This window comes from Apteryx mantelli, chromosome 2, assembly GCF_036417845.1.
Source record: "Apteryx mantelli isolate bAptMan1 chromosome 2, bAptMan1.hap1, whole genome shotgun sequence".
In the NCBI taxonomy this organism is placed as follows: Eukaryota; Metazoa; Chordata; class Aves; order Apterygiformes; family Apterygidae; genus Apteryx; species Apteryx mantelli.
Window position 1 is genome coordinate 583784 of NC_089979.1, and position 24363 is coordinate 608146.

At 71.7% G+C, this 24363-nt stretch overlaps 1 protein-coding gene across 1 annotated transcript in view; it reads right to left on the minus strand.

The window, feature by feature from the left end:
- The window catches only part of PLEC (plectin), a 76471-nt gene extending 64068 nt beyond the window's left edge, over positions 1-12403 (minus strand). The window contains exons 1-2 of the mRNA XM_067290046.1: positions 12363-12403; positions 9194-9389 (exon numbers count right to left, since the gene is read on the minus strand). Of these exons, the coding sequence (XP_067146147.1) occupies positions 9194-9383 (190 nt within the window). The 5' untranslated portion in view covers positions 9384-9389; positions 12363-12403. The remainder of the gene's footprint in view (positions 1-9193; positions 9390-12362) is intronic.
- Between the last annotated feature and the right edge of the window lie 11960 nt (positions 12404-24363).

Consider the following 24363-nt stretch of genomic DNA (forward strand, 5'->3'; position numbering starts at 1 on the left):
AGCCCCCCCGTGTGCATGGCCCCTTCCATCCCTGCATGGTCCAGCACAGCCCCCCCATGTGCACGGCCCCCTCCATCCTCACTTCATCCAGCACAGCCCCCCCGTGTGCACGGTCCCCTCCATCCACGCACGGTCTGGCACAGCCCCCCCATGTGCACGGCCCCCTCCATCTGCACCCCATGCAACCCAGCCCCCCCGTGCACAGCCGCTCCATCCTCCCCCTGCAGCCCTGGCTCAGCGCAGCCCCCCCCCCCCCCGGGGCTCTCATCTTTGCCTGCCAGACCGTGTTGCCTGGGGCCCATCACCATGGTGTCATGCCCGAGGAGCCGGGCTGCCCCATGCTGGCAGCAGTGAGGGAGCGAGGGAGGGAGGTGGGGGGAGAGCGGGAGCAGAGCCCGCCGCCCCAGCCAACTGCTCCATGGAGCGGGGACGCTCGTCCTCGGGGAGAGCCGGCCCCAGCCTCCGGGGCCTGGACCCGTACCCAGGCTGGGGGCTCCCGGGGGTCACCCACCACCCCCAGCCCAAACGCCACCACTGTCGGGACTGGGCAGGGATCCCGCCTGGCCACAGGGGGTCCGGCAGGGCCTCGGCCGGCCTTTTCCTGCCCCAAACCTCCCTCCCCCTCGGTCCGAGAGGCGGGGGACAGCAGCCAGCGCCGTGCACAGAGCGAGGACGCGGTGCTGGGCACCACCACCCGGCTGAAGGACCTGCCGCTCCGGGCGGCAGCTCCTGCCTGGGACCCGGCTGGGCTGCCGGCCCCGCTCCCCTCCCGCAGCGTCCAGCATCCGCCGCCCGGGGCCGGTGTCCCTCCGGAGCACCAGCACCCACCGAGGGCTCCCGCCGGCACGCGGAGGTCGGGAGCAGGGCCGGGCGCACCGAGCCTGGGGCTCCCTCCCGGGGAGGCTGCGATCCCCATCCCCATCCCCATCCCCATCCCCATCCCCATCCCGGGGGCGCTGCCAAGCTGGCTGCAGCCGCCTGGCACGGGCTGCGGCCACGTGGGGCGGCCCCGGATGCCCCGCTCCGCATGGTGGCACGCCAGCCCCGGCCCCTTACGGGAAGCGCCGCCGCCACTGCCGCCGCCGCACTGCAGCCCATCCATCAGCCCCGCGGCGCTGCGCCCCACGGCGCCCGGCTGCCCCGCGCAGCGTCGCACGTCCGCCCCGGCACGGCCCCTCGGCCGGCACCGTGGGGCACGCAGCCACCCTGCCCCGCCGTCCGGCAGCCCCAGGGGCACGGAGCCCGCTGTGGGGCTGGCCGGCTCCGTCCCCGGGCCGGCGCCGGGCCTCGCACCCGCGCCAGACGCCAGATGGAGTCAGCTCCAGCGCGCTCCATGCGGATCCCGGCTGGAAACCCCCGTCGGGCGGCTGTGTTTGGAGAGCTGGCCGGCGGCCAGGTTTCGGTTGCTTTACCACGTGCTTTATTGACACCGCACGGTGATACACCTCTTATCGGCAAGCGCGGAGGCACCGCGGCAAGCGCCGCGCTCGCGGTCCCAGCCCTCCGCCACCCTAACGCCAGAAAACGCAACGGGGGAGGCACTTTCCATAAAACCGAGCTGTCCCCATCTATCCCCGTCTCCCTTTCGCTGTCGCTCGGTCCCGGAGCTTCACTGTGACTCTGCCTAGCGCTGATGTCAGCTCAGCGGGACCGCGGCTTCCCGAGACACCCCGCTGCCCTTTCCCTGTGCTGTCCAGGCGATTTATTGAAGATGGACATCCGGAGAGCGCAGCTCTCCGCAGGAAGATGTTTTTAGGGCTTTTGGGTGCAAGTCATCCAGGCCTGCTGATTTCAAAATGTTTATCCCATGCAGAGACTGTTTAAAATGCTCTTTTGTCAGCAGCGGACTGGAATGCACTTCATCACCCTCCTGCAACACGAGTGCCTCATCCTGCTTCTCTCCAAACACAGAGCAGACATTTATGCAGCATGACTGCTTTCCCGCAGCAACAACAAATTCACCATCTCAGCTAATAATAGGTCCTGTTTTGCTGGGATTCATCCCGCTACTGATGCGCATAAGCTTTTTATCCTTACACGGCCGCCTTTGGCTGCCCCCGTTGATTTTGAAGGCTTTGCAGAGGGGATCTGCGAGTCCCGGCACCGGCCCACAAGCGCGGACGTGCGAGAGCTGCTCTTTGCAGGCAGCTCTGCCCGCAGATTCCCACGCAGGGCCGCGGCGCTTTGCCCGACACGGGGCTCCATGCAGACGGTCGGATGGGGCCAAGGACAAGGACAGGTGCAGGATGCTGGCGGCCCATCAACCCAGCGAGGCCGCAGTGATGCCGCCCTGCGCAGGGCCGTGGCGCCGGCCAGCTCGGAGCATGGGATGTCCCACAGGCCTCGGGGGTGGCAGAGCGGGAGCCCTGGTCTGGGAGGGGAGGTCGGCATCGGAGCCTGCCCAGACTCGGGAGAGCTCGAGAGCCGGCGGGCGCTGGCAGCACCGGCTCGGGCAGAGCCGGCAGGCGCGCGCTGCCGTCCGGCAGGCTCCCCGCCAAGTCGTCTCCTCTTCGCCTGTGGCGTCGCAGCTTTTTGCCCAGCCCCAAGGCTTCGTCGGCACGTCCTGGCTTGTTCACTCGGCTTTGGGAAAGTCCATCTCCACCCGCGAGACCGCAGGCTCTAACTCACCCGTGCGCAGTGCGACACCCCTGCTGCACAGACACCGGCGCCAGGGACAGGCGGCCGCGGCGGTGCAGGCGAGCGGCACCCCCAGCGCTCCCCGCTACAGGCAGCGGCTCATCCCCGGTTTGCTCCTCCATGGGCTGCCCATCCGGCAGCGCAGGGCCCGTTGCATTTGAGATCCTGCACCCAGAGCTAGCCAGAGCCAGCGCTGGCGATCCCACGGAGCCCCATGCAACCGTGTACACACCGCCCTTGCAGCACGTGCTGCCCCCCACGGTCCCCATCCCGCGCGGGAGGACCTGGAGCGGCCTGGGAGAGTGACCTGCTCCGGCAGCCAGGCACGGCCCCTCGTGGACACGACAGCCGGCTCAGCTTCGGCTCCGCAGGCGAGCCCTTTCCAGCATCTGCTGGCAGCACCAAGCACGGAACGGTGCCTCGGCCACCGGGCGCTCCCTCGCCCATGGGACAGACCCCTCCTGCCCGTGCCTCCGGGACGGACATCAAGATCCTGCCCTGCCGAGCCGGCACCGGGGGCTGTGCCCACCCTTCCCTTGCTGCCCGGGCAGGAAAACACCGGCAGGAGCAGGAGTCTTGCAACAGGGATGCCCCGGCCTCGGAGCCGGGGCGGGCAGGGAGCGCGCTGCAGAGCCGCGCAGCAGCGTGCACGCAAACGCACCCCTGCGCGCCCAGCCCACGTACGCGGCTCTGCCGCAGGCTGCAGCGGGGACCCGGCCGTGCCAGGGCGCCACGTGCAAGCAGCTCGCCCGCCCCGGCCCCCCTCAGCACCGCTGCTCGCGGCCTGCTGCAAGGAGCACGCGGCCCCCTAGGACCAGGGGCGCCCCAGACCGCCCCCGCCAGCCCCACGAGGTCCTGCTACGCGGGACCGGCGTGCACGGCAGCGGGACCCGGCCGCAGCACCAGGTGCCAGAGCGGGTACCTGTCCCAGCCCGTGCACGCGGGGACGACGGAGCTGGAGCACGACGACACGTGAGCGTGCATGGGGACGTAAGGCAGGGACTGCAAAACCCTCCTCTGAGCCAGGCTGCCGCTCCTTGCACCCGTGCGGCAAGGATGCTCGCCGCCCCGGAGCGTGCCGCGGGACAGCCGGCGTCGCCCCAGCCGGGGGCAGCTCCCTGGCCCCGGACGAGCACGGGCTGCTCCCGGCTCCCCTTGTAAGGGCATGGCAGCCAGCGGCGCTGGGCCCCGCGCCGCGCCAGCCCCGTGCCCGGGCCGGCCACGTGCCTGCCCCGCCGCTCCGAGGAAACCGGAGGAGCCGCATAGCTACCGAGATGCCAGCGCCACTGCCAAGCGCCGGAGCGCCCCGTCCCCAGCCAGCCCGCGCTGCCGGACCCTCGCCCAGGCCCCCCGCGCCGCTGGGCTCCTGCCCTTCCTCCTAGGCGCCCCCAATTGCACGTGCCCCCCGCCTCCTGGCCCCACGGGGCTCATCCCAGCCCCTCAGGGACCCCGAAGCAGGGCTGCCCTCCGGCCGCAGCCCCCCGGGCAGGGGGCAGAGGGGGGAGGCCCCCCCCGTGCCCCCACCGGTGCCGATCCCCACGGCACAGCCGCCCCACCGGCTCGTGAGGCCGTGGCGGCAGACCCCAGCCCCACCGGGACCCTGGTCCAGCGCTCCCCAGGTCGGATCTGCTCCGGGGTCTCGCATGCCCCCCAGCTCCCCGGGCACCGTAACCCCGGAGGAGGAGGAGGAGGAGGAGGAGGAGGAGGCCTGGGGCAGCCCCCGAGCAGCGGCACCCCGAGGGGTCCCAGCTCCCCAGCGCCCCGTCCCAGGAGCCCCCCGTGCGCAGCGGCGAGCCCTGGCAGAGCCGGCCGGGCCGGGTGCTGGCAGCGGCCTCCGGCAGCGCCTGACGTGCCCTATTATGGGAAGGGACGCGCGAACCCGCCGCTGCCCGGCCCCGCTCGGCTCGGCGGCACCCCGGGGTCCCGCGACCCCCGGCCCCGGCGCCGGACGGGGGCCGGAGCGGGGCTGCTACCTTTGTATCGCTCCCGCACGTCCTCGTAGGCTTGGATGAAGTCCTGCTCCTCGGGGTTGGGGGGCAGGCTGCGCAGGTCGTAGGTGGCCATGGCGCGGGGCCGGGGGCGGCGGGCGCGGGTGCCGCGGCGGCGGCGGGGCCGGGGGCTGCCAGCGTGGGCCGGCGCCGCCTGCACAGCCCTGCACAGCCCTGCACAGCCCAGCCCCGCCAGACATGACATTCCAGCCGCCCGGCCCTACCCCTTAAAGGAACAGCCGGAGCCGGTCCGGACACCGGAGCTGCGGCCGGGCACCGCGGGAACGCCCCGCGCCCCTCGGGCAAGCCGAACCGGGACGGAGAGGCGGCACGCGCCAGCCGGCCCCGCGTGCAGCCCGGGGTGCGAGGGGTCGAGCCCGGGCGCGGGAGCAGCCGGAGCCAGGCTGCGACCCCCCCACTCCGGTCCCTGCACCACCCTGGCATCGGGGGCGCCTGGGTGACCCCCGTTGCCTGCGGGGCACCAAGCCCGGCTGAACACTGCGCGGGAGCCCAGCGCCCATCCTGCCCTCGCGGCTCCCCCGGCACCGTCTCCGTCCGCTCGCAGCTCTGCACGGACCCCCAGGCTCGGGAATGGCCCCTTCCCTCCCGCAGCCAGTCCCCCCGGCGCTGCCCCGGAAAAGCTGGAGAGAAACCCCTCCCCATCCTGCCCGCAGACCCCCGGCTGCAGACCCCCTCCCTCCTGCAGATCGGGATCGAGCCGGGAGCTGCACCCCGTCCCCCTGCCCTCCCCGCCAGCGCCGGCACCAGCACCGGGCCACTCGCTCTCCCCAAGGCCGCCGGCAGCCATGAGAACAAGGGGTATTTTTAAAGCTCCTTCCCCGAAATGAGGCCTGGAAGCATTTCCAGGCCGGGTCCCAGCTGCCGTCTTTCCCAGCTCGGCTCCGCACGCCGCCCCGGGGAACCAGCACTCCCCCATTCCTGGCACTGGTGCAAAGGCGCCGCGCAGGAGTCCCACTTGCGGGGCCGGAGCTGCCCACGCGTGCAAAAACACGCGCCGGTGCACAGGCTCCAGCGGCACGTGGGGATGGAGCCCCGGCTGCATCGGGGACGCCATGGCATTCCCGTGGCGTGGGCACAGGCATGGGCACATGCACGCACAGCCCCCAGCCCCGGCACGGGGCGCCCCACCGCTCCGGGCACGGGCCGGCACGACGCACCCCGGCACACGGAGCGCTGGCTCTCCACTCCAGGAAAGCCGCGGCCATGCGATACCTGCCCGGAGCGGGATGGAGCATCGCCAGCCCTAAATATAGAAGCTCAAAGCCCCCAGGAAACCCAATCCGCAGGCGGGAGCCCAGCGCCGCACAGAAATAGCGCGGGGCGCGCTGGGTGCCGGCCCCGCAAGGGCATCGCGGCCGGGGCAGCGCTGCCCCACACCCGCTCAGCCCTGCTGCGGGCACACGCGCACCCCTCCGCCCCACGCGAGCACCCCCGCCCGCCCCAGCGCACCCGCTCCCCGTGCGCAGCGCACCCAGGCACCGAGCGCAGCCCTGCCCCACGCACGCCCCGCTCGCCCCCGACGCCACCGCGTGCGCCCCTGCCCCGCAGGTGCTCGCACGCTCCTCGTGCCCCACGCGCACACGCTGCCGCCCCACTTGTTTGCACGCTCCTCGTGCCCCACGCGCACGCACAGGCTGCCCCCCAGCATGCAACCCCCCTGCACCGCAGCACCCGGTGTCACCCAGCCGGGCTCAGCCGGGCACCGTCACTGCTCCCGCACCATCCCCCAGTGCCCCCCAGGCCTGCAGCCCCCCTGCCCCGCACCCTGGGCACCGCTGGCCTGGCTCAGCTTCCGAGCTCAGTGCCGGACCTTCCTGACCCCATCCCCGCGCGGAGACCCACTGCCCGGGACCGCAGCAGGGCTGGAGCGGCGAGGCTGGGACCCCCGGGGACCCCCCCACACACACACTGGGACCCCCGGAGACCCCATCACCAGCTGGGACCCTGGTGGCCCTGGGGACCCCTGCCAAACTGTGACCACCAGGAACCCTGGGGAGCCCATCGGCACTGGGGTCCACCGCTCTCCCGCAGGGAAAGGGACGGGAAAAAGGGGAACCCCACCGAGGCGGTGTCCGGGGACGGGGCACCCCGCTGCCCGCCGAGGGCCGCAGTGGGGCAGCGCCGGAGCTCCGGGCTGGGCCGGGGGGGCCGGGGGGCCACCCCGAGGCAGGGCTGAGCCCCAGCGCGGGGCCGGGCCGCCTGCACCTGGGGCGGCTGCTAAATCGAGGACAGGACGGGCAGCGGAAACAATCCCAGCCCATAGCTGGGAGGCCACGGCCCCGTGACCGCCCTGCGCGGCCCCCCCGGCTCAGGACGGGTGTGGGGGGGGGCACGGCTCCCCCAGCACGGCCCCCCGGCGTGGGGCAGGGGGTGGGCGCACGGCCCCCCCGGCGGTCCCACCACCAAGGGCACAGGGCAGAAGGGGGGCACTGCACCACGGGCGGGGGGCAGAAGGGGGGCACATGAAGCCCCCCCCCTCCCCGTGCATGGGGCAGAATGCTGTTGGGGGTGCACAAGCCCCCCCCCCGGCCCAGCACACGCAGAGCGCTGGCTCCCGCGGGGTCCCCGCTGCTCCGGTCCCCGCAGGCACTGCTCTGCCGCGCCGGGATCCAGGTGCCGCGCAGGGACTGCGCCGGCCCCGCGCTGACGGACGGGCGCTGCTGCGCCCGGCGCTGGGCATCCCGCCACGGCCACGACGGCTGCCGGGGCCACCGCAGCCCCCCGCCGGGCCACGGTCCCGGGGGCCCTCTGACGGCAACCGCCATCACTGCAGAGCCCCGGGGACAGCCCGGCCCTGTCCCCGAGCACGCGGCCCTGGGCACTGCAAGGGACACGGTCCTGCCAAGGACCCCCCAGGGACACGGTCCCGCAAGGGTGTCCCCCCCCCCCCCCCCCCAGAGACACGTCCTCCCCGAGGGCCCTCTGATGGCTGCTGCTGACATTGCAGAGCCCCGTGGCCAACACAACTTGTCCCCGAGCACGTGGCCCTGATGTTCCCCCGGGAGACATGACCCCGGGAAGGGCACAGCCCCCCAGGCACCCAGCCCCTCTCCTGGGAAGGGGGCTGCACCCATGGATGAGGTTCCTCTTGCCAAGACACGAGGCCTCGAAGCCCCCGGCTCTACGGGAGCCACGACACCTCGCAGACACCACGACACCCCGCAGACATCCGCAGCCCAACCTGCAGCCCGGCGATGCCGAGCTGCGTCCCACCGCTCGCACGGCAAATCCGGCCATGCACACGCCTGCCCGACCTCCCAGGGGACCCCGACCCGGGTCCTGCCCCAACACCGGTGCCTGTCGTGGAGATGCCACGGACACCCCGCTCCCAATGGGCATCGGTGATCCCGGCATGGCACAGCCCTCCCCGCTCAGCACCGCTGTTCCAAACACGTCGGCACGGCACGGACCTCCCCACCACTCTCCCAACCCTCCCGGTATGGCACAGAGCTCCACGCCTCAGCGCCGTGGTCCTGACCACCTCAGCTTGGCATGGACCTCCCTACATCAGCATGGTAATGGAGCTTCCCACATCAGCATGAACCTCCCCACCGAGGCACCGTCTCAGCACCACCGTCCCAACCCTCTGGGCACAGCACAGCCTTCCCTGCTCATCACTGCCGTCCTGACTGCCTTGGCTCTGCTCTCCTGACCATCTCGGCACGGCACGGCCCTCCCCACCTTGGCACCACGGTCCTGACCACCGCAGCACGGCACGGACCTCCTCGCCTCAGCACAGCACGGCTTCCGTGCTCAGCGCCGCCATCCTGACCCCCTCAGCACGGCCCAGCTCTGAGCCACAGCACCGCCCCTCTGCACCCCAGCCCAGAACAGCGCTCCAGCCCACGGCACTTCCCCCAGACCCTTCGGCACGGCCCTCCGGTGCATGGCCCCGACGCACCAGCACGGCATCGGCATCACCCCCACGGTTCCCCTGCTCGGCGCAACCCTCCAAGGCGCAGCATCATGCCCGGCGCGGGCCAGCAGGCACCGGACCAGCCTCAAGCACAGCCCTGGCCACCCCGCGCTGCGTTTCCAGCCTGCATCAGTCTCTCCAGCTGCTGCCCGCGGGTCTGGTCCTCAGCAGCCTTGGCCGAGCTGCCACGCGGGGCCCAGGGGCGCCCACAGCCCGGGCAGCGGCCCCTCGGCCACCGGCCGTTCCTCCTGCATCCCGGCGCAGGGGCTGACGCGTGGCCGTGGCCGGCGGCTGGACAGGGCTCGCAGCCTGCAGCAGCCCCGCCGCCCCCGTCCCCGTGCGTCCGCTCCCTTCCCAACAGCAGCTCCCGGCACAGTCCCGTGCCCCATCCGCCCCGCAGCGGTGCACATATCCCTCCACGAGCGCGGCCGGCACCCTCGTCCGAGGCACGACGGGTGTTTAGCCCCCATGGGCCGGGCCACGTCTGCAAGCGCCCAGACGCCCCTCGCCGCAACGCCAGGGAGGGGGCCCAGGCGCTCTGCAAGACCCCCCCCAGCACAGTCGCACAGCAGCTCAGCCCCTTGCACCGCCGCCGGCCCGCGGCACGCTGCAGCGTCCCCAGGAGCCCTACCTGCGATCCTGATGACGGCCCGCTCCGCGGGGTCCAGCACCGTCCCGTTGCCCGCGGCCGCCTTGGTGCGCTTGGTGCGCTGGTGCTTGGCCAGGTTCCAGGGCAGCGTGTCCCCGGGGCTGGGCGAGCTGCTGCTGCCGCTGGAGCTCTCCTCCGCCATCCCCGCCGGCTCCCGGCACCCCGCCGACATCAGCTCCTGCAGGAGAGGCGGCGTCAGGGCCCGGGAGTCTCCCTGCCGGGCGGCCCCCGCGGAGCCCCCGCTGCGCGCCGTGCAAAGCGCCCGCGCGCAAAGCCTGCGGAGGAAACGCGGCCCGTCCCGGGGCGCAGAGCGAGTGTGCGGGTCCCCGCTGCCGCACCCCGCTGCCTCCGCGCCGGGGCAAGGAAGGCTGCGAAGGCGAGTGGGAGGGAAGACGCGTGCAAGGGCGGGGGCGGACGAAGAGCCGGCGCGGGAGCCACGTGCAGGGCGCAGAGCGGGACGGCTGGTCCAGGCGGAGCCGCGCACCAGGCACACGCCGGGGGCAAACCACCGGCTGGCGACCCCCAGACCGCTGCGCCCACTGCTGCTCCGCGTTCACGCCAGCGACTGGCACAGGGGAGGAGGGCGTCCCTGGCCGGGAAGGGCTGCACGCCCCTGAAACACCGGAGGTAGCTCCGGGGAGAGCGCAGAGCCCGGGTCCCAGCGGGAACATGCAGCCCTGCTTGCGGGGAGGACGTGGCAGATGCTGCGGATGCGGCGAGCCACGGCTGGGCACATCTTAGCAGGGATGTGAACCGCATGGGAGGGTCCGGAAGCCACACCGCGGAGCAGCCCGGAGCGGTGCACCCCGCGGAGCCAAGCAGCCCACCGTCCCCGTCCCCATTCCGGGGGACGGTCCCTGGAGAACGTGACGGAGGTTGCCAAGCGAAGCCGCCAACGTCAGCGGCCGCCGGCAGCGAGGATGCTTCTGCAATTCCACCCCCTCGCGCAGCGCCACGAGAAGCCGTCTTTGATTACATGATCACATGCTATTTTTTCCACAGGGCGCCGCATCGCTCAGGGCTGGGCCCGGAAAGCGCTTTCGGCAGGTGAGCCCGGGAGAGGGACGGGGATCCCGAGGGAGCCCCCAGGACGGCCAGCGCCACGCGCCGGCTAGCTCCGGCCGCGGCCTGCAGCGGGGCCGCAGCGCCATCCGCGCCAGACCGGCTCCCGGCACGTCTCGCGGCGCTGGAAAGGGCATGGGGCACTCCGGGCTCTGATCCAGACCCGGCACCTTCTCCCCACCACCCCTCGCCACGGCGCGCTGCCTGCCCCGCTCCTCGCTGCGCGGTGCCCGGAAGCAGCACAGCCGCCGCCGAGCTCAGCTCCAAACCCCGGGGCCTTCGTTGCCGCTAAAGCACCGTTTCCAGAAGCCCAAACCTCAACAGATCCACCCTGCCGATTGGAAGCACCTGCTCCGAAGAGCGGTGGCCCTGCGGCTTCCCAGCACAGCGGCTCGGGAATTGGTTTAACACGGGCAGGAGGATTTTTCCCCGACCTCAGAAACGGTCGAGGCTTTTCGGCCGAAACCTTTCCGGAAGGTCCCTCCGGAGGCAGGCGCCAGGCCGGCAGCCCTGGTCCACGGGCTGCCGGCTGGGAGAGGCAGAAGCCGCAGGAGAACGGGGGCACGTGCACAGCACGGGGGCCCCACGCCGCCCTCGCCCCCCCCCCCCCGGGGAGCCTCTCCGGCCCCGACCTGCCCCGCGCCGGCGCCTGCATCCCTGCGCCGACGCCAGGCCCGACCCGTGGGCCACACAGCCCCACCTCACCCCACGGCCCTGCTCCCCGCACGCCCGCACCCAGCCCCGAGGTGCCGGGCGCCCCCACGCCACCCACGGGCCCCTGCCCACCCCGCGCGCCCCCGTCCCCCCACGCGCTGCCTGCACGGTACGCGCACACAGCCTGGCACGTGCTGACCAGCCCCCCACCGCCCCACGCTGCCCCCACAGCACAGCCCACGGCCCCACGCCCCCACCCGGCGCCGCACGGGCCCACAGCGCACCCCCCCCTCCGCCAGGCACTGCGCCCCACAGAGCCCACGGCTCCTGCAGCACGGACCCGCACCCTGCACCCCGCAGACCCCTATCGTGCACCCCACGGACCCTGCAGCACACACCCCACTATGCACCCCACAGACCCCATGGCTCCTGCAGCACAGACCCCCACCCTGCACCCCACAGACCTCCCTCCCTGCACCCCACAGACCCCATGGCTCCTGCTGCCCACATCCCCACCCTGCACTCCACGGCCCTATGGCTCCTGCAGCACAGACCCCCTGCCTGCAACACACAGCCCCCCACCCTGCACCCCACAGACCCTGCACTTCACAGACCCTGCACCCCACAGACCCCATGGCTCTTGCAGCACAGACAAACCTCCCTGCACCCACAGACCCTGCACTTCACTGACCCCCCACTCTGCACCCCACAGACCCCCTCCCTGCACCCCATAGACCCCATGGCATCTGCAGCACAGATAAACCTCCCTGCACCCCACACACCCCCCACTCTGCACCCCACAGATGCTGCACCCCACAGACTCCCTCCCTGCACCCCCCAGACCCTGTGGTACCCCACAGGCCCCCCCACCCTGCACCCCACAGACCCTGCACCCCACAGACCCCACGGCTCCTGCAGCACAGACCTCCCTCCCTGCACCCCACAGACCCCCCCCACCCTGCACCCCGCAGCCCCCCCGGCTCCTGCAGCACGGACCCTGCACCCCGCAGCCCCCCTCCCTGCACCCCGCGGACCCGGATGCTCCCGCAGCAGCACCGCAGCCGCCGCCCGGCCCCCGCCGCCCCCCCGCGCGCAGCCGGGGCCGGGGCCGCGCAGCCCCCTCCCCGCGGCTCGGCTCGGCTCGGCTCCGCGCCGGAGACCCCGGCGGCCCCGGCGCACCCCCGCCGCCCACGCGGGACCGCGGCCGCCCGCGGAGCCGCCGCCGGGACGCGCGGCCTCGCCGTTGCCGTGGCCACGGGCTGCGGGCGCCGATCCGCGCCGGGGCGCCGAGCCCCGAGGGGGCGGCCGGGGTCGGGGGCGGCCCCACGCGCGGTCCCGCACCTGCCGCCCCCGGGCCCGCGGCAGCCTGCGGCGGGGGGCGGCCGCCCCGGTGCCCCCCCGGTGCCCCGCAGCCCGGCGAGCGAGCGATACTCACCGGGCGCCGCGGGGTCCGCCGGTGCGCGCCGCGCCGCCCGCCCGCCGGCGGGGCATGTCCGGGGGCTGCGGCGCGGCGCGAGCACCGGCACCGGCAGCGGCAGCGGCGGCCCCGGCTCGGTGCGACGGCGGCGGCGGCGGCGGCGCGGGCGGGGCGGGCGGGCGCGGCCGTGCGCGGCGGGCGGGGCGGCGGCGCGCCCGCGCCTATCTCGCTCCCACACACCGGGCCCGGCCGCCGCGAGCCGCCGCCGCCGCCGCCGGCGCCGCGCACCGCCGGCGCCGCGCACGCAGCACCGGGAGGCGCCGCCCGCCACGCACCGGCACCGGAACCCGCACCGGCACCGGCCCTGTCACCCGCACCGGCACCGGCCCCGGCACCGGCCCGGGCGGCCTGCGCCGCACCGCCGTGGTGGGGGAGAACCACGAGCAATGCAGGCAGCGCAGCCTGGGTGCGGGGGTGAGCTGTGGCCGGTGCAAGCAGCATGCCAGGGCTGGACACCTGCACGCAGCCCCCTGCACCCGGCGTAGCAAGGGTTAACCATGACCAGTGCACTGGCGTCTCAGGGCTGGACACCTGCACACAGACCCCCTGCACCCAGCATAGCAGGGGTTAACCATGACCAGTGCACTGGCGTCTCAGGGCTGGACACCTGCACGCAGCCCCCTGCACCCAGCGTAGCAGGGGTTAACCATGATTGGTGCACCCGTCGTGCCAGGGCTGGACACCTGCACACAGACCCCCTGCACCCAGCACAGCAGGGGTTAACCATGATTGGTGCACCCGTCCTGCCAGGGCTGGACACCTGCACGCAGCCCCCTGCACCCAGCACAGCAGGGGTTAACCATGATTGGTGCACCCGTCGTGCCAGGGCTGGACACCTGCACACAGACCCCCTGCACCCGGCATAGCAGGGGTTAACCATGACCAGTGCACCCGGCGTGTCAGGGCTGGACACCTGCACACAGACCCCCTGCACCCAGCGTAGCAGGGGTTAACTGTGACTGGTGCACCCGGCGTGTCAGGGCTGGACACCCACACGCAGACCCCGCAGCACCAGCACCTCAGGGGTTAACCATGACCGGTGCCCCCAGCGCTCCCAGCACAGCAGGGCTCGACCCCTGCAGCACGCAGACCCCACGGCACCAGCATGCCAGGGTCACCCCCCCCCCCAGACCCCCCAGCATGCCGGGGTTACCCCCCCCCAGACCCCCCAGTGTGTCGGGGTCACCCCCCCCCTTGAACACAGCCCCCGGGGCACCCGGCAGGCCCCGCTAGCCCTGCTTTGCCCCAGGCCAGCTCTTGCCGTGCCCAGACCCCAGGGCAGGGCTTTGTGCCTGCTCCCCTTGGGCCAAGGCGGTGGGGGCAGCACCGGAAGGGAGGGGGCTCTGCAGTGACACCCCCAGGTGCCCCGTGTCCCCTTGCTCTCTCCCCAAGGCTTGTTGGTTATTTCAGGACATCTGTCAATGCAGCCACAGAGCCCCCAGGCTGTCGTCCTGACCACGAACACCCGCAGCCCTGCAGAGCTCACATCCCCGCCGAGCCCCTGTCCCCACCGAGCCCACAGCCCCACAGAGCCCATGTCCACACCGAGCCCACAAACCCAGAGCCCATGTCCACACAGAGCCCATGTCCTCACCAAGCCCACAAACCCACAGAGCCCACGTCCCCACAGAGCCCATGTCCCCACCGAGCCCACAAACCCAGAGCCCATGTCCACACAGAGCCCATGTCCCCACTGAGCCCACAAACCCAGAGCCCACGTCCCCACAGAGCCTGTGTCCCCACCAAGCCCACAGATCCATGGAGCCTGTGTCTATACAGAGCCTACAACCCTGCAGAGCCCCCGTCCCTGTAGATCCCGTGTCCCCGCAGAGCCCATGTGCCTGCAAAACTGGTGGCCTTGCAGAGCCCATGTCCCTGCTGAGCCTGTGTCCCTCGCTAAGCCCTTGCCCCTGCAGAGCCCATGTCCCCACAGAGCCCATATTCCCACCAAGCCTGTGCCCCTGCAGAGCCCATGTCCCCACCAAACCCATGGCCCTGCAGACCCCATGTCCCCACAGACCCCATGTCCCTGCTGAGTCCATGTCCCTGCCGAGTCCATGTCCCCACCAAGCCTGTGTCCCTGCAGAGCCCATGTCCCCACAGAGCCCATGTCCCTGCCGAGCCCATGTCCCTGCAGAGTGGCAGCTGCACCCTGGGGTGCCCGAGCCATGCCAGCATCCCGGGCACTGCCTGCTGGCAGCATGCCAGGCCCCCACACCGGCGCCGACCTGCTGGCACGTGCCCCATGGCCTCAGGGACCCCGTGCCGCCCCTTGCCGCCCCGACCGCACGTGATGGGGGGCAGGCTGAGGACGGGCCCTGCACCCGCCCCAGGCGCCCAGGGAGGCGGCGCTGGGGGGACGGGCCGCGCGCCGGGAGCACGCGTGGCACGGCAGGCAGCCGTCACTGCCCGTCTGCTCGGCTCCCCGCGCTCCGCACCTGCAGAGGAGCTGGAGCGGGTCCAGGGCAGAGCGACCGGCACCGCTCGGGGCCACAAACCTGCCCGTTTTAGCCCGGTGGCAAGCGTGCCACCCCTCTGGGAGACCCGTGCCGTGCCAGGACCGGGGGCAGCAATCCCCCGGGGCACGGGGAATAACACGGCCCTCAAGCATCCCTCCGGCTGCAAACGTGGCGGGGGCACCCGCTCCAGCATGGAGACCCGCCGGCCACCCCCACGCGCAGCCCCTCTCCGCCAGCCGCTTCCCGTTACCCTGTGCATGGTGGTGGCCCTCCGGCCAGGCGGTGCACCGGGGCCGGGGCCAGGGCCGGGCGGTGCGAGGGCAGTCCTGGTGCCGCACACCCCGCTCCCGGCGCCCGCCAGCCCCGGCATGGCAGCAGGCATCATGAGCCCTTCACATGACCCATTTCCTCGCGAGCGCCCGGCGCAGCCTCTGTTTGCTCCCGGGCTTGTTTACGGTGCCGCCGCGCTGGAGCGGCTCAGGGCCGGGGACACCTGCGCGGCCGGCGCCGCGGGGCAGCCTGCGTGCACGCACGGGGGCCGAGGCGTGGGAGCCGTCCCCGTGCAGGACGGTGGCAGGCGGCGGGTTTGCTGGGTGCTGGGGAGACCACGTTTGCCGTTTCCGCCTGCCCGGGCTGCAGCCACCCATGGGGCTGGGCAGGCCGCAGCGGCTCCCGCCGCGGGACGGAGCACGGAGCAGGGAGCTGCAGGAGCTGCCGGCTCAGCAGGCGCGGGAGCTCGGCGTGCACCTGGTGCAAGGGCACGCTGCAGCAGCGGTGTCGTGGGACGGAGCTCTGCCTGGCTTCACCTCACCCCGCCACCTGCTCCCAGGTGCACGGCAGGAGCTGACTCTCCTGACGTGCCGTAGGGACAGCACCGAGCCAAGAACCAGCTGGGCCACGGCCCAGCCCAGCTCCCCGGCTGCGGGGAGCCCCTCCGGAAGCGGTGCTGCACCTGTGCTGCACGAGCACCGCATCTGCTCAGCACCCATGGGTGTACGAACAAAGTCGCTCCCAGTGGCACGCACGCGTGTGAATGCACACGCACACGCACTCCGTCCTGAATGCACACGCACACATGAAGACACAAACACTAACACAAAAGACCAGAACACACCCAGTTAATGTATGCACGCATGCAAACACATACAAATGCACATGGACAAGAACGCGCATGCATGCAAATCTGCTCAAAACGCGCACTGCAAATGCACACCCTGCTGGACGCGTGCCCACATGCAAACGGGCACCCACAGGCATAAACACACATGCATGCGCACACATGCATATACAGAAATGCGTACCCTGCCAAACACACGCACACACACACACACACACACACACACACAAATGCACGTAGCCAAACACACATAGTGGCACATGCTCTTCTGCATGTGCATGCACACTCGCCCCCAGGCACAGCCACACACACACACACACACACACACACACACACACTGGTAGACGGTGCAGCGTACCTCACTTTTGCCCCCAGCAGAGCTATCACACAAGGCCCTGCCAACCCACCGCTGCCAAACTGCTGCACTTCCCAGCTGCCTCCCCTCGCTGGCATGCCCGAGATGCCTGGATGCATGGGAGCCTCCCAGGCTGGTCCCGTGCACAGAAATAGTTTCCAGAGGCACCCGAGCTCCCTGGGGAAGCTCTCTGGGAAAGGCAAGTGGGGATGTGGTGGCCAAGATGCGCAGGCGAGGGGTGATGTACACGGAGGTCCCGTGCGGGGACAGCCCCAGCCTTGGGGCGTGCAGCCCCCCAGGACCTGGGCATGCAGCCCCTGGGCCCTGGGACATGCAGCCCAGACATGCCACCAGCCCTGCTCCGGCTGGTCCCGGGGGAGCAGCCCTGCCACAGGCACGGGCAGGTCTGCAGACCCAGCCGCAGCTTTCCCGCGAGCGTGCTGGCGAGGACAGGCTGGGCAGTGAGTGCCCCGGGGCAGCGAATACCCCAAGGCAGCAAGGACCCCATGAAAACGAGCACCCCAGGACAGTGAGCACCCCCAGGGCTGCAGGTATCCCTGCAGCAGCAAGTGCCCCAGGGGCAGCGAGCGCCCCAGGGGAGCAAGTAACCCGGGACACAAAATACCCCAGGACATTGAGTACTGCAGGGCAGTGAGTGCCCGGGGCAGCAGGTACCATAGCTCAGTGAGTACCCCAGGGGTGATGAATACTACCGGGGTGGTGGGTACCCTAGGGGTGACAAGAACTATGGAGCAATGAGCATCCCAGGGATGAGGAGTACCATGGGGTGGTGGGTATCCCAGGTGTGACGAGTACCACTGAGCAGTGAGTACCCCAGGGTGATGAATACCACCTGGGTGGTGGATACCCCAGGCATGACAAGTACCATGGGATGCCAAGTACCACTGAGCAGTGAGTACCCCAGGGGTGACAAGTACCATAGGGTGCTGCATACCCCAGGGGTGATGAGTACCATGGAGCAGTGAGTACCGCAATGGTGACAAGTACCATGGGGTGGTGGGTGCTCTAGGGGTGATGAGTACCATGGAGCAGTGGGTACCCCGGGGTGATGAGCACCGTGGGGTGGTGGGTACTCTAAGGGTGATGAGTACCATGGGGTGGTGGGTACCTCAGGGCAGCACATGCTGTAGGACAGCGGATACCCCAGGCAGTGACACCATGGGGCAGCAATACCGTGGGGCAGCGAGCCCCTGGGGCAGGAGCAGCTCAGGGCATCATGGCACGGCATGGGTGCTGGTTGGGAGTCTCAGCACCTCCTACCCCAGCACACCCCACAGTGCAGCCATGCCAGGGGGCAGCAGGCACCGGGTGCAGTGGGACACTCTACACTGCCATGCCCTCTACCCCCGGGGTCTCCCCGTGCCCCCTCCCTGTGCCACCCCGATGGGCCCCGCTGCACAGCACAGCGCCCCACACATGCCATCTGCCCCACACTTTGGCCCCATGCCTCCTGGGGCTCACGGCATGCACCCAGCGCTGCAGCACCGGGGCCGGCACGTGCCTGCCCCACGCTGCAGATCCCAGCCCCGCCAGCACAGACGTGGGGTCGCCTGGGCCCCAGACCAGGGCGGCGCGACACGGCACCCGCTGCACCCAAACTGCTGTAGCAGTGGGAGCGGGGCCGCTCTGGGCGGTGTCCCCTTCCCCAGCACCAGGTCCCTGGGGTCCCTACCGCTCTGCGTGCCGCCCGGCGTGCGCTGGCTCTCCTCGCCTCCTCCAGCCGCCGTTCCCTGCCCACCGGGGGCTGCGGCTGCTTGCCGGGCGCGGGGCGCTGCTTGGGGCCTTTCCTCCGGTTCCTCTGCAACGCAAGGCACACAGGGCCCCGTGAGTCCCCCACGGAGCAACCGGGGCGCCAGACCAGCCCCAGCACCAGCACCAGGCACGCTGCCACCAGCTGCCCCGTGGTGCGTTGCCCACCCCACCCGCAGCCTTTCTGCAGCTGGGTGCCCGCCTGCAGCCTGCCTGTACCCGGGTGCCTGCCTGCAGCTGGATGCCTGTTCGCAGTCGGGTGCCCACCTGCAGCCTGCCCGCACCCTAGTGCCTGCCTGCAGCCAGATGCCTGCCTGTACCCGGGTGCCTGCCTGCAGCCTGCCCACTGCCGGGTGCCTGCCTGCACCCGGGTGCCTGCCTGCAGCCGGATGCCTGCCTGTACCCGGGTGCCTGCCTGCAGCCTGCCCACTGCCGGGTGCCTGCCTGTACCCGGGTGCCTGCCTGCAGCTGGATGCCTGCCTGTACCCGGGTGCCTGCCTGCAGCCTGCCTGTACCCAGGTGCCTGCCTGCAGCCGGATGTCTGCCTGTACCCGGGTGCCCGCCCACAACCAGATGCCTGTTCACAGCCAGGTGTCTGCCTGCAGCCTGCCTGTACCCAGGCGCCTGCCTGCAGCCTGCCCACTGCCGGGTGCCTGCCTGTACCCGGGTGCCTGCCCGCAGCCGGGTGCCTGCCCGGGGCCCTTCCCTGCCCCACGGCGCGGCCGGCGGGGAGCGTGGGGAGCAGCACCGGGGTGCCAGCCCCCTCTGCCCAGCAGGGCTGTGTGCTTGGCACGGCCACCCTCGCACTGATTATGTCCAGTCCCCCGGCGCAGGAGGAGTAAGTGACTTCCCTCATTAAGAGCCTGGACAATGGGCCCCTTTCAGCGCGCGCTCGGCCCCCTCGGCCGCGGGACAAAGGTCCAGCACGCTTGGCACGGGCAGCACCAAGCCCTCCCCGCGCACTCGGGGCCGGGGACCCGCTGGGGGCAGGGCGTCCCCAGCCCCGCGGAGGAAGAGGGGGGCACCGCCGGCTGCAAGGGGTCTGCGCCGACCCCGCTGTGCCGCGCCGCACGCGGGGAGCAGCCGGGGCGCCCGCGCCTCCCTCCTCCCACCCCTCCTGCCGGCGCCTCCGCACTATGCCCCGGGAAAGGCTCTTACCTCCGGGACCGCCTGCGGCTTCACGCTGCCCAGCTGCCTCTCTGCCGGAGCAAACAGAGCGTCAGTGCCCCAGCGCGGCCACGTGAGCGCCGGCCCTCCCCGGGATCCCGGCACCCGCCGCCCTGCGCCGGCCCGGGCGCCGCGTTGCCTCGTGCACCGGTGCCAGCCGGGCTTTCCCACCTCGCAGCCGGAGCCTGGTGCGGCTGTCTGCCAGGCAGGGCTGTGCCTTGCAGCTCTCAGAGTTCAGGGTCGGCTGTGTTTGCTTGCAACTGTCGTGAGCCGGCACGTGTCCCTCTCGGGGTCGATCCGGACACGTGCGGCCTGAAGCACGCCGGTGCCGGTGTCGGTGCAGAGTGGGTGCGGGCACTAGCGTGCACGCCAGCTGGTGCCTCTGCAACCGTCGCCCCGAAAGACCACGTGTGCACGCGTGCACGCTGGCAAGAACCCACGCCGCCGTCTGCTTGTGTCCCTACACGGGTGCCCCGGCAGGGTTTGTGCCCGGAGCCCCTCTGTGCTTTGCTGAGCCCTGCGTTGCATTTGCGTGCATGCCCCGTGGGGAGGCACGGGGACGGGGACAACTGCCGTGCGGTGCCACGTGTTCCCGAGCGCAGCCAGGAGCCTGCGGGTCGGTGCTCGGTGCAGCCAGCATGCACGCTGCAGGGGCGGCTGCGCCCCGCGGCAGGCAGTGCACACATCGCCGCCGGCGTCCTCGGGGTGTGCGTGCTGCCGGCGCTGCTGCGTTCGCCCCGGGGCTGCTGCCCGGTCCGGCCGCGCTGCCCTGCTGGGCTCCAGGATGCAGGGAGAGTCGGGGCTGCTTCGCCGGCTCTGCTGGTGCCGTGGGACCTCGGCGCAGCCCCATCGCCAGTCCCGGCCGCTCAGGCCACCGGTGCCCCGTGGCGGTGCCCCATGCCACCCGGACGGGGTGCCGCTCATGCTGCACCCTGCACCTGGACCCTGCACGACGCCGCTTTCCTCCCACCCAGTGTGCAATACCCGGATCAATGAGCTTCCTGCAGATTGGGGCCGGGGCTCTCGGCGGTGCAGGGCGCTCCCGCAATGCCCTCGCCCGCTGCCGCCATGCGCCTGGCCAGGATGGGGTGCAGGGACCCGGGGGAGCGAGCTGCACCGGAGCTGCGCTCCGAGGGAACAAGGCTGCAGCCAGCAGCAGGGCTTCGGTCTGTGCAATAGGACCGCGGGCTCGCGCTGGCTGCACTCCTCTCCTCACCCCCCTGCCGGCGCTCCCGGGAGGAGCTGGGAGGAAAAGTCCCACGGCCCCGAGCCGGGACGGGTCAGGCCTGGGAAGCGCCGAGCCTGCAGGAGCACGGAGGTAGCGGAGATCCCGTGGGGCCACCCTGGCCCGAGCCGCCGCCGGACACGTGGCGGCTTCCCCCAGCCACCTACCTGCGGGGCGCGGGGGCGGCCGGCCCGGCAGCGAGCGCAGCACAAAGACGGTCCAGAGGCAGAGGGAGCCCAGTGCCGCGGCCAGGACCCAGAGCACCTGGAGCCAGGCGGGGTCGCTGGGCACCGCCAGCCCCCGCGGGGACATCCTAGGGCTGCCGCGGGCGGGCTGAGCCGGGCGGGCAGCCGGCCGGCCCCGCTAACCACGGCATCCCTGCCCAGCTGCTCGACGAGCTCCAGATGTGCAGCCCCTCCTGCTGACTCACTGCGCTCCCGGGAACCGCGCGCTCCCAGCCCCGCTCCTCCACAGGCCCTTAACCCTCGCTGGGGACGGGGACAGAGCTGGGGATGCCGCGTCCCGGTGCAGGGGTGCCGCCCCAGGCAGGCTCCCACCCCGCACGCCGGGGACACGGGCCGGCTCTGCTCTGCCCCGAGTGCACGGCCGCGTGTGGGAGCAGCCGGCACCCCTCGGCAGGGATTGCACGGCCGTTCGGGGCACAGCAAGGCTGGGGAGCTGCTCGGGGTGCAGCGCGTGCGCTGGGTGCTCAGGGGTTGCAGGGGTGGCCCGTGCAGGGACGTCACCCACCTCCAAACAGAGCACCCCTCCCCAGCCAGGAGCATCCGCAGACAGAGCCGCAGGGTGGCACAGGGATGGAGCAACGGGGCTGGCTCCCAGCTCTCCGCCATCCGGGGAGGCTCTGCAGCGCGGCGGGGCCCTGGTCCCGCTGCAGTGCGTCTGGCCCCGGTGCTCCTTCCTCAGCCCCGTCGCACACAGACCCCTCCTGCGCCCGGGGGAGGGGGGGGGGGCTGCACTGGGACCCGCTCCCCAAACCGGGGTGGGGGCTTGCTCACCCCGTGGGGCCCATCGGACCCCAGCTTGCTCACCCCAGGGGGCCCAGACCTCAGCGAGGGAAGGAGCAGAGCGGGTGGGATATCTGGCTTCACCTGGCCACAGCACGGGTGGCGCGGACACCGTGGCAGCGCAGGGGTGGCATGCAGCCGTCCCCCCAGGACGCCTCTCCCTCCTGCCTGCGCCGCGCACGGAGGCTGCCGTGTGCCAAGCCGCATGCCTGCACACGCCATTGCCTGGGCTGACCCGGCACGCCGTGCCCGGCCCTGGTGCCTGCATCCCCCATGTCCCTGCATCCCCAGGGTCCCCTGCATCCCCCATGTCCTCACTGCACAGCCCAGGCCCCTGTGTCCCCCATGTCCCTGCATCCCTGGGGTCCCCTGCATCCCCCATGTCCCCACTGCACAGCCCTGGCACCTGCATCTCCCATGTCCCTGCATCCCCAGGGTCCCCTGCACCCCCTGTGTCCCCACTGCACAGCCCAGGCGCCTGTGTCCCCCATGTCCCTGCATCCCCAGGGTCCCCTGCACCCCCTGTGTCCCCACTGCACAGCCCAGGCCCCTGTGTCCCCCATGTCCCTGCATCCTCAGGGTCCCCTGCATCCCCCATGTCCCTGCATCCCCAGGGTCCCCTGCATCCCCCATGTCCCCACTGCACAGCCCTGGCACCTGCATCTCCCATGTCCCTGCATCCCCGGTGGCCCCTGCATCCCCTATGTCCCCACTGCAGAGCCCTGGTGCCTGCATCCCCCATGTCCCTGCATCCCCTTTGTCCCCTGCATCCCCCATGTCCCCACTGCACAACCCAGGTCCCTGTGTCCTCCGTGTCTCTGCATCCCTGGTGTCCCCTGCATCCCCTATGTCCCCACTGCACAGCCCTGGCGCCTGTATCCCCCATGTCCCTGCATCCCCGGTGGCCCCTGCACCCCCTGTGTCCCCACTGCAGAGCCCTGGCCCCTGCATCCCCCCATGTCCCTGCATCTCCAGTGTCCCCTGCATCCCCTTTGTCCCCACTGAACAGCCCTGGCACCTGCATCCCCCATGTCCCTGCATCCCCAGTGTCCCCTGCATCCCCTTTGTCCCCACTGCACAGCCCTGGCCCCTGTATCCCCCATGTCCCTGCATCCCCGGTGTCCCCTGCATCCCCCATGTCCCCACTGCAGAGCCCTGGCCCCTGCGTCCCCCATGTCCCTGCATCCCCTTTGTCCCCTGCATCCCCCATGTCCCCACTGCACAACCCAGGTCCCTGTGTCCTCCGTGTCCCTGCATCCCCATGCCTGGCAGGCACTGCAGCACATGGCCCTGGCCCCTGCACCCCCCATTCTGGTGTCCCCCTGCGTCCCCCGTGTCCCCTGTGCCTGGCAGGCAGCACCTCTGCGCAGCCCTGGCCCCTGCACCCTCCGTGTCCCCTGGAGCCCCCGTGCCTGGCGGCAGCCCCACAGGAACAGTGGGGCGATGGCACGGCGCGGCCCCGGTCGTGCCCGGCTCACGGACGTGTTTTGCAGCACCGCCGCGGCCCAGCTCCGTCGGCAGCGAGCGCCCAGCGCCTGCCCCAGCCCCCAGCCAAGCCCTGCCCGGGCCCGGCTCCAGCAGAGCCCACGGCCCCCGGCGGCTCCGGTGCTGCCGGCACTTCCAGTGCCTGACTCATCCATCCCTCCGGCTCCCCCGGGTGCTCTGCCCCAATAGCTCTGGGCCGGGGCCAGGAAACAGCCTCCGTTTCCCAGTTTCCCAGCAGTTGGCTCCTCGGGTCGTTAACCCTCTCCGGGAAGCAGCACGGGGGCCAGCGCGGCGCTGCCCTGCGCTTTGCTCGGGGCTGGGAGGTCCCTGCCGCGTGCCGGTGACCCCGGGGTTCGCAGCGCTGCTCCCGCGGCCGCGCAGCCCCTGCAGACACCGTCCACCCGGCGGCTCCCGCACGGCAGCTGCTGTTAGGCCCTTTGTGAGGGCCCTCCGCTGCGCTTCAGCGGCACGCGGCGTTGTGCCGGGCGGACACGCAGCCTGGAGGCCCTGGTCCCCTGCTCCCCAGCTCTGCCGGTTGCTCCAGAGCTCCCACCCGCGGCTCGCTGCTGGCGTTTGGCCCCGCCGGGGAGGAAGGAAACTCCTTTCTGCTCCCCCCGAGTTTCGGTCCAAGCAGTTCTCTGATGGGCAGAGGGTGCCGGGGGACAAGGATGTGCACGTGAGACCCTCCAACCCCCCCCCCCCCCATGGGTGCCCATGCGCTGGCCAGGAGTGCACCAGCCGTGGCCCTGACACTGGGGCGGACAGTGTGGGCAGTGCAGGCAGGACGCAGCATGGGCAGGGTGCAGTGCAGGTGGGGTACAGCATGGGCAGCATGGGCAGGGTGCAGGGCAGGCAGCATGGGCAGGGTGCAGTGCAGGCAGGGTGCAGTGCAGGCAGGACAATGTGCAGGCAGCTTGGCAGGGTGCAGTGCTGGCAAGATGCAGCATGGGCAGCATGCAGCGCAGGCAGGGTGCACTGCAGGCAGCATGGGCAGGGTGCAATCCAGCAGGACGCAGCATGGGCAGGATGCATCACAGGCAGCATGAGCAGCGTGTAGTGCAATGCCGGCAAGACGCAGTGCAGCAGGACGCAGCGTGGGCAGGGTGCAATGCAGGCAGGGTGCAGTGCAGGCAACATAGGCAGGGTGCAGCACAGCAGGACGCAGTGCAGCAGGACGCAGTGGGGGCAGGGTGCAATGCAGGCAGGGTGCAGTGCAGGCAGCATGGGCAGGGTGCAGCGCAGCAGGACGCAGTGCAGCAGGACGCAGCGGGGGCAGGACGCAGCGCGGGCAGGGTTAACGGCGCGCCAGGCCCCACCGCCCGGGGCTGCAGTGGAAGGAATGCTTCAGAAGCAATT